Here is a 10049-nt window from a genome sequence, read left to right on the forward strand (position 1 = left end):
TTCTCTCTACAAAACGTGGTAAAACAGCGTGGTAAACACTTGGAGATTTTCATAGTGAAGAGATCTCGACCCACACTGCATGCTTAGCCTCCCAAGGCTAAACATGCCTAGTAGATAGGTACCCACAACATGCAAACTAGCACTTCAACATAGGTCAGCAATCAGCTAGATAATGGCTGGTGGTAAGTGCCCGATCATTGTCAATAGGGACGCGCCGGACAACACACACACACACACACACACACACACACACACATCTCCACAGATTAGGTGGAATCACAACACCCATATCCTCCCCAAGAAAACACTAAGTAACAAAAATTCATTGAAGACACTCGTTTGAGCATACCCAAGCATAGAGTCACACACAAAAGCATAGCTTATTTGCGTTCCAAATTCCAATCGAAGTTCCAATCAGCTTAATTAACTCCTAATTCTCAACCGCACACATAACACCTCTTTATCTCTCTTTGCACACACACCAATTTGCTCGCACACCTATACACTCTAGTGCGTAGGTTTAAATTAGTGAATATTATGTATTCACCAATTTCAAGGGGCCGAAAGAATGAATTTCCTTTGTTGATATTTAGGAAATTCATGTATACTTTGACTTCCTTAATTCGCTCAATTACTATTCATAATATTGGGCCGACCTTGTAGGGAACAATTCTAGCAAGTTGTTGTTAATATAAATACACTAGGTATTGTATAGCTCGACAAGCGTCGAGCGAGTGAGTGGGGCAATGTTGCCAATAGTGATCACGACAGTGCAAATCAATAAGAATAGTAGTCTGAAATTATAGTGGAAAAAATGGAGGATGAGAATATCATTAAAAAAGAAAAATGTTTGGTTTCATTTATAAAATCGAATCTTCTTCTTTCACAATCGAATAATCACCATTATAGTGCGATCAATCAAATTTCACGGATAGTCTCATAAATTGAATGGATTATGAAATAATATGCTATACAAACTTACCAAAGCGCTCTTGCTTGATAAGACTAGACTACCTCAATAACAATGAAACCAATACTTCTCAAGCTAATTGAAAGTTTGCTTTGGTATAAAAAAAAACGTTAAATAGAAATTTGATTATGGAACAATCTCCTCTACAAACCAGTCAAAGCACACTTTGTCAAAAGTCAAAGCACACTTGTTTGACAAAACTAGACCACCTCAACAACGACGAAAGCAACGCTTTTCAAGCCAATTTAATTTTACATTTTATATACAAAATAACTTGAATAAAAAATTGAGGATCCACAGTAGTTGAATGCTATGTGGGTACTAAAATGTTGTGAATATTTTTTTTTCAAGGGGCTAAAAGAATGATTTTCTTTTTTCGATATTAAGAAACTTTATGTTTACTTTTAACTTCTGTCGATCCTCTCAATGACTAATCATAGGTGTTAGCCAACGTTGTAGGGAGAAAGTCTAGCCTGTAAGAACTCTAGCTGTTGTTGACGAAGCCGCATTGGGTGCGCACCTCTCCTTGCGTGGAGCCGGTGAGGGGGGCGATATTGCCCATCTTGATCATGGCGGTGGTGAAGTCGGCGAAGAAGGCGGCCTGACTCTTAGCGTAGCGGGCCACCTGGTCACGTGTGGTGCCGGCGGTGGAGTAGAGCACCTGGTCGGAGTGGAGGAGTCCACGGCTGTTGAGGAGGTTGGAGTAGTAGCCATTGTCAAAGAGCGTGGGGGAGGCGACGTCGAGGTCCACAAAGGCAGCATTGGCACCGGCAGGGCACTGCGGCACAAGCGAGTCACGATAGTCGGACTCGAGGGCGGTGGGGTCGTCGGCATTGGGGGTCAGCCGTGCAGCGAAGGTGTTGCAATTGGCCTTGCCGATGGTGTGGCCGCCAGACAACACCACCATGTCCTTGGGGGAGAGGCCGACATTGGCGAAGTTGGCCACGAGGTCGCTGACGTTGAAGTTGAATCCGGGCAGGTTCTGGTTGGCGAGGGAGCGGCTGGCGGTGAGGCTGTCACGCCGGCCGAGCAGCACGCGATAGGATGGGCCGCCGCTCTGCAATGCAGACAGAGTGAGATCATTAGCACTTCCACTTTAGAATGTTAGTAGAGTGAACATATGAGGATTCAGATTATAGATAAGCGGCAGCAGATGCAAGCAGAACAATTCGAAGCGAGCAACAGATTCAACTAAAGCTTACCACCGCCACGGAGTCGCGCGCGGCCATGGCCAGGATGTCGGCGCAGGAGACGACTCCTGGGCACTCCTTCTCCAGCGCGGCCTTGATGTCGTCTATCACCTCGAAGCCGCGCACGGAGTTGTCGTTGGGGCGGGCCTCCTGTTCGCCTTCCAGCACGCCCGGGATGCTCTTGAGCAGCAACGACCCATCGCACCCCTGCACAAAGCAATCGTGGAAATGCAATCGCAGCAGCGAGCCGGCCATGCGGGCCTCCTGGGATACTGCGTTGCCCACCACCTGCCGCACGATAGACTCAGCGCTGGGGCAGCTGCTCTTGTAGAAGTTATACTGCAGCGGGCCGCTGCTGCCTTGCAAGCTGCGGCCGGCGTCAACGCTTCCCAATATGCCGATTCTCAAGCTAACAAGCAGGAGCCTAATGACTAGAGCATTCACAGGACGTCCGGCCATGGCAAATTATATTTACCAGGAGCAGATGCAGATCAGCCGAAGCAGTGGGTAGAATGGCAATATTAATGTTGTACAGCTTATCAGCAAACGCAGCTGTCTGGTATTTAGGGAATAGCTAGAGCGCGATTTGATCTAAAGTACTGTACAGAAAGCTGGCTTATAGTTGGCTGGAGTCCCCGTGTCCAAAGTCGATATATGTAGTGGTCGAGGAGATCGAGCTGGCCCTCAAGAACGAGTCTTTGCACAGCTGATCTCTGCAATATGCATGCATGCTCAACGTTGCTCATGCATAATTACTTACGTGCTTCTCACGGCTACGTGCAGCACATAGTTTCTCTCTCTCTCTCTCTCTCTCTCTCTCTCGTTCGTCGAGAACGTCTTCTGCCAGTACTAGTGCGCCTCCTGTTGAACATTTCTCCTTGAGTCGCGATCGGAAACTGGTGGCAGGTCAACCATCCAGCTTAAAAACCTTTCGGGACTACTAATTTCTAAGTAGCCCACCATTTGGTTGCTTGTGATGATATGTCCGCACGTGGTGCTGTAATTGCAACTCACGTGCGCTGTAATTGCAACTCAACTTGAAGTTATTAGCTTATCCTATTTTGCGTGAGCAATGAGTTGAGATAAGGCTCGGACAACGTGTGAATCTACCGCCATAGCAACCAATGGCCTCCCAACGTGTGGATCCACCTCATAGTCACTTTTCCCGCACCCAAATTGCAATGTTGGAGTGACAAATGGTTGAGAACATAGTTTGGATGCGGCCTTTAATTGCCATTTGCCTGAAAATAAAAATCGGGCAAGGCCTTTAGCAAAGTCTAGTATGTCCCTACAATCTTTTTTTTCATTTGTTTTAAAAGGTATCTTAGGTGATGCCTTAGGGATTGGAGTGAAAAGTAGGAAATGCAAAAGGAGAGGGAAAAGGGGACATGGTGGGTTGGAGAATGGTCTCACCTTCCCCCACTGCTAAAATGCTCCTCTAATTTGTGAAAATAAGCCTAAAATTTCAAAAATTTCCAAAATACTCTTGTGTCTATTTTGGTTGGATTCTTAAAGATTCTTTAATCTTTATTCTTTTTTGAGAATTGAGATTTGTTTTTGAGTGCTTAAGTGCCTCACAAAAAAGCAACTATGTCTAAAATTAATGAAGCCCAAGTAACCAGCCCAAATTCTAGTTTTATCATCTTGTATTGATAGACAATCAGTCTTCTTATGAAAAGCTACAGTTTTTTCTATTTGATCTCACAACCGGGCGTATTTGGGAAATTCTCAAAAATTTGAAGAGCGTTTTGGGAATTTATGGCAAAATATTGAGGGTGCTTCCAAAATTTTTGAAATTTGAGGGGTATTTTGGGAATCAACAAATGTCAGCGCGTGGAGAGATATTTTGTCTGCGCTCTATAGTTGCACGATGTGCGTGTGCGCAAAGGAAGATGAGGGTTAAGCTTGCACTAAAGGCGTTCTTTGAGGGTCTCTCTCTCTCTCTCTCTCTCTCACACACACACACACACACACACACACACACACACAGAGGAGTCAACAGGTACGGGACAACAACAATGAATCGGGTAGCTCTCTCTGTCGGACGTGCACACCGTTGCTGACGGGGTTCCAAGAGAGCAGCAGGTAGAGACATGCAGGAACAATCAGGAGTCGGCAAAATGGCGAGGTAGGAGGGGATTGGGCACATGAGCAACAATGCAGACGTGGGGTGTGCAAGGTAGAATGATGGCGAGGGGAGAATGCGCGGCATGTATAGTACGGAGGTGGGCTTGTCGGATGCACCATCTCTTTCTCTCTCATGTTGCTTGTCTGTAGGACACACCCAAAGGTGGAGCCACACCATGTCCCTCTCTATCCCTGTTCGTAAATGCTCCTCATGAGTCTCTCGTGATGCTGCTATGGTGCTGCCCCTTGCGATGCCATCGCTAAGGGTTCTATGCCCGGCTTCTGTGCGCTGTGTCTGTCTCTCTCTCACTATGCATCTCACGTGCAGCTCGTCGACCTCCACAACCTTAGGACTTGTTATTTAAGTTAAAGTAGCGAGGAATCTATCCGACAAATTAATCAATGAGCAAACTTTGGACCCAGTATGTCCCTCCTTTCCAAAAGATTCTCTCTCTCATATATTTTTTTGCGGAACTTTCTTGCTTCTATTTTATATTACTCTCTCTCTCTCTCTCTCTCTCATGTGTACATGCATGCATGTCCACCACATTGAGAGAAACTATCCTATCTTTTTTTTGCAAAACTAACAATTATGAGTGGATAGTATTAAGAGAAACTATCCTATCTTACCATCAATGGAAATCTCCTTGTGTATCCCAAGCACAAGGCGAATGCACAACATAGTGGATGTCACTAGTCTTTGTGACAGGACACGGGTTGAAAACCAAAAAATTGAGAAAATATGCAGAATAGATAGGACAAGCTGAGAATCTACCTCGTATCATAACGTCTTGACCACCTCCGAGCTATCTCACTCTCAATCACATTTCACTCACTCTCACTCCCAATCCCAATATCTCACACTACACGCAATCACAATCACCATTGCACTCTCAATCACAATCACAATCACATAGCATGTGCCAATGATAGAGACCGTCTCAAAAAATAGCTAGCCCAAAAGTAGCTATTTTTGTTGCCGACTCTAGTCTTTAAGTAAAGAAAAGTCAAAATAGAGTTGAAAAGAGACATCATAGGAGCACAAGATCACAAAATAACACTAAAAAATCCCATACATGTTACGTTTTTTAGCCATCTTCACCAGTTTATAGCTCTTAATCGGCTCCAATCTGTCCAAGCTCGTCTCACATGGAATTTTTTTCCTTGTCACGCTCTTTGATGGTTGTGTGATACAAAAAAGACACACCTAGCTTGGATTATCCAACCAAAAATGAAGGTCTGCAAGTTGGCCATTTCTATAAAAACGATGTAAACTAAACATACATTTTTTACTTTTTCCTTAATATATATAAGGGCTTTAACAAGCAGCAAAACCATGGAATCTAAAAATACTCAAAGAACCATTCCTTTTTCTTATGTTTAAGGTTGTGTTTCCTAAATAAATCACGTGTCCAAAATCTCATATTAGCACCCTCAAAAAGTGGCTCTCACAGTAAACCTTGGACCTAAATTTGTAACTGAAGGAAAATAATTAGAATGACCTCATAGATTGTGGACAAACCTCAAAACACCCAAAACTTCCTTCAAATAAAAGTAATTGCTAAAAAATTGAAGATAAATCCTCTAAACATTCTCTCCTTGTCAAAATTAACGTTGACCTTAGAGTTGGAAGAAGGGGTGTTCAACATGCAAGACATATAAATCAACCCATGAGGCATCTTCTGCATGATAGGTATTCCACTTGACAAAAAATTCAACATGAGTTCTACTTCTAAATTGGCTAACTCTACGATCTAGAATGGTTTCTAGTTCAATCTCAATGGCCCATCATCACGAAGATTGTAATTCTCCTACAAAACATGTTGAGGTTTAGACACATAGTTCTTTAATAAACTTCTACCACTCCCACAAAACATGTTCACGATTAGACACATAGTTCTTTAATAAACATATACAACTCAAAATCTGCAACCCACTCGTCTAGATTCTCCTTGCCTATGAAATTAGTCCATACCTTCGCATCACCATGCTTTCCAATGCAAAAAACTACAACTTCACACCAATCTAGGAGCAATCACTGTGCTCCTCTGTGGGGTCACCAAAAGCTAGAAAGGGGGAATGGGCAAACACATCCATCACACAACACAAGGCCTTGTTATAGCTCAGGGCATTCACAACGCCCTTGTCCTCTCAGAAACACTTGTAAAATATACAACACACACTAGCAGACCAGTGTCTAATAGTGACCTCTCAAGGCTCAGACACTTGGCAAGACCACAACACAGAGCACACTCACTACACAGAGTTTGTTTCTACCCTTACACATGCATAAACAACCGCTAACACCACCGATTTCGGGAGGCTTCAAGAGAACATATACAGAGATTTCAATGTCATCAATATGGCCACAGTCATGAAAAAGGGTGAAAGCATGTTTAGGTGTTACCACTTTTTGCACCTTTTGGTGGTACCACCAATAGCACCTAGGTGGAGGGAAATTTAACGTTTTTCAAATTTGGGAAAAGAGGGAGAGGGAAATTATAAATTTGCATGCAATATAATTTATGTACCTATCATCTAGATGCATGAGAGCCATTTTAGGGTGGAGTGAGTCCCCTTTTTTTGAACTTACAGTCATCATGGTTGTCCTCTTTCTCCTTTCCTTTCACGCAACTAACTTGTCACTCGAACGCCCGCCTATACCTGTGTGCTCGCTGTGATCCCATAGCTCGTGATGTCCCCATTGCTCATGCTCCTCCCATTGCATGTTTTATCCATCGCGCTTTGCCCCCCATTGCACCGGGCGCGCTCTGCCATAGCCGTGGTGGAGCTCTGCCACCATTGCCCCCGGTACAAAAGCATAAAGGTTGTAGCAGCACCCTCTACAGAGATGACTCCCAAGAAGAACACTCCCTCCAAAAAGCACAAAAATCAAACTTAGAGCACAAGGGTTGTATAGTAGGCAGCCCCTGCAACAAACACCACAGCACAGGAGACTCCCGCACAGCCACCACACAACTGACCCTCGCAACACATGCGACACAACAGAAGCCCTCAACAACCATGACATAGCAGTCCCCTACAACAAGCATGACGCTGCAGACCCCAGCAATAAACACGACCGTCGAAACTTTCCTCTCCAAATACATGTTGTTGGCTGAAAAATCTTCTCGAAAAGGTGAGTTCTACATTGCGTTTTGGTCGTGTCTATACACCTCATGGAAATGCATGACAAAAAATCCTATTTTTCAACATTGACTACAAATAATTTTTCTCCATGGATTTGCTTGCACAATCGGTGGAGTATCCGGTACTTTCCAGGTTTTGCTATTCTGCATTGCAGTTGCATGAGGAATGTGGACTGAGCATGGAGGGCAAGCTGCACAAGGATTCAACAGACAAGGACCTGCCACCAGAACAATGGTCAACAGTGTTTAAGGTGCCAGATAAGAAGGAGACTAAGAAATTCCTCCACCAGGTACATGACCACCTTTACGAATGTATGCAGGCTTTTGTTTCGTAAGGTCTACTGGGCTGCCCCCTCCAACAACGAGCTCATGACAAGGTTTGCGAGGGGGTTTGCATATGAATACTGCGATGTTGCCACAACAGACCCCGACAACCATAAGATTCCATGGGCTTTTGTCCGGGATCAAGTATTAGAGAATGTTAAGAGCCAAAAAGGAGGGCTCAATCGAAAAATACAGAAGTTCATGTCCGATTACGGCGTGAAGGAATCCCCCACATTTGAAGGACTGATAGAGAATGTTGTGGACGGTCATGCGTCATCCATCCTCTCTCTACAACACATGTGGATAAATCCGTCGAAGCATGCATTTTCCAACGGGCCCATTGGGAAATTATAAGCACACTAAACCAGGACCACCAAGAAACGAAAAAATCCCAGTGGGCTACCAAATTGGACAGTTTCTATACGTTAAGGGAAAGTCACATAATATTAACGTGATCACGTAGTTTGAAATGTGATCACTCACCAATATTAACGTGTTCACGTATTTGTGATCATGTTAAATCCCTGGTTGTTTTTCATGCTCTAGAACATTGGCATTCTTTATTGCTTAGTGTAAATTCGAATTTAAGAGTGATCATCAAAGTGAAAAATATATACTCACTTAAACCGTTACTCAACAATTGACAAAAATGATGGCTTCAACTATTGTTGAACTTATTTTGATCTCAAATATTTGGATGTAAAAGAGAACAAGTTTATCGCTGGCTTTAGTCAATGGCCTAGGTATAATTCTCTTTTTGTTGTGCGCAGTGATTTGATTGATCAAGTTCGAAGTGAAGTGAATAATTATCCTTCTACTCTAACATTATCTCCTTTTTGAATTCTCATGTGGAAGCGATGTTTGAGGCAACATTTCATTTGTATAAAGGTAACATGTATTATGACGATCGGTTGTGTGTGTCTGCAAATTCCTCTTTGGAACATCAAATTTTGTCGGAAAGTCACAACACCCCATTTGCGTGACATCCAAGTTTCATAAAACACATGCTAAAGTGAAGAGCTCATTTATTTGTCCAAGCATGCGAGCTGATATCTTCTTCTATATGCATGAATGCTTACCATTCCAATAGATGAAGGTTCAATAGAAATACTTAATTGGTGAGTTATAGCCTCTAGATGTCCCTAGTAAAAAGTGGGAATCCATATCAATGGAATTTGTCAATGCATTATATACATTAACTTTAGAGGGAATATTGACTTTTTGCATTGGTTGATGATTGTGAATCACTCCTTGCCTTGCTACCCAACTTGTACATGTCCTCCCCCCCACTCATGTTGCTTGCTCCCATCCTCCCCATGCCATCCTCACTCCATTTGCTTGTGTTGCCCTCTCGCTCCCCTTAAGAAAAATTTGGACTCTCAAATGGGCCCTATAAGGACTTTGACTTTCTCCCTCTTGTCGAAAACGAACGCACAGTACAATTTTTACAAATGAAATCAAAACTTGTCGAACCTTTTGGATTTAGAATGTACTCATTGAAATATATCCATTGATATATGGCATGGCATCAGATTCCTTATACTCTATAAGATTCTATTTTTTTGAAAGTGACAGTGACAACTTTGTCTTATAAATGGAATCTCTCCCCACATTGTAGCTTCAGTGGGGAGGCCATAACTTCTACAAATCAACTTCAAATTTGTTGGAGTTTGGGGATTTAGAACCTACTTTTTAAGATCTTTCCAATGATATATTGGTTGATAGTGTTTTGACAAAGCGTTAATGTACTTCACTGGGTTGCCAACTTTGGAGAAGAAAGGCAAAGTCAAACCTCCTTATAGGGCCCCTTTGAGAGTCCAAATTTTCCCTAATTCTCTTGGTTGTTGCCCGCGTGCGCGTCGTCAGCCTCTGCCTCACTTGCCACCCCTCCCCCCCCCCCCCCCCAAAAAAAAACTTTCTTGTTTCACAGTGTGTCGGCCTCCCTTGTCCTGGTTCGGTTGCCCTTGTGAGAAACGGTTTTGTAGTAGCAAAGGTCGTGTTTGCAACTTGCTCACCAGCAGTAGTAGACACAAATGGATGCTCATGGAGGGACTAAGATGAATCCCACTTGCGTGACCCCGCCGAGCCCACCATCTCATTTGCTCTATCGCAAGTAGAGAAAGCAAGCCTTGTAGTAGAGGTGGAGCTCCTTTAGGCCACCTCTATCATCTGCAAGATCATTGGCAATTGACCCAGTTGGGGTGAGGTACACAACCTAGTCCATGTCCACATTCTAGCAAAGGTGGAAAAGATCTTTGACATCCAGCTTCTTGGGTAAGGATACTACCA

General features: G+C 43.5%; 1 protein-coding gene across 1 annotated transcript; it reads right to left on the reverse strand.

The window, feature by feature from the left end:
- Positions 1-1198: 1198 nt before the first annotated feature.
- LOC147435548 (peroxidase P7-like) lies at positions 1199-2761 on the reverse strand. The gene is made up of 2 exons (XM_086487988.1): positions 2173-2761; positions 1199-2027 (listed from the first exon to the last, which is right to left on the reverse strand). The coding sequence occupies exons 1-2, from the start codon at positions 2617-2619 to the stop codon at positions 1455-1457; spliced, it is 1020 nt and encodes a 339-aa protein (XP_086344114.1). The 5' UTR covers positions 2620-2761; the 3' UTR covers positions 1199-1454.
- Positions 2762-10049: the final 7288 nt, after the last annotated feature.

This window comes from Adiantum capillus-veneris, chromosome 18, assembly GCF_014529385.1.
Source record: "Adiantum capillus-veneris isolate H3 chromosome 18, ASM1452938v2, whole genome shotgun sequence".
Taxonomy (NCBI): domain Eukaryota; kingdom Viridiplantae; phylum Streptophyta; class Polypodiopsida; order Polypodiales; family Pteridaceae; genus Adiantum; species Adiantum capillus-veneris.

What these genes read in the sequence shown, in the direction of transcription:
- LOC147435548 (XM_086487988.1), bottom strand. Translation starts at nt 2,619, where the DNA reads ATGGCCGGACGTCCTGTGAATGCTCTAGTCATTAGGCTCCTGCTTGTT. An exon ending in CGCGCGACTCCGTGGCGGTG is followed by an intron (nt 2,028 to 2,172) that starts GTAAGCTTTAGT and finishes TCTGCATTGCAG; the next exon opens with AGCGGCGGCCCATCCTATCG.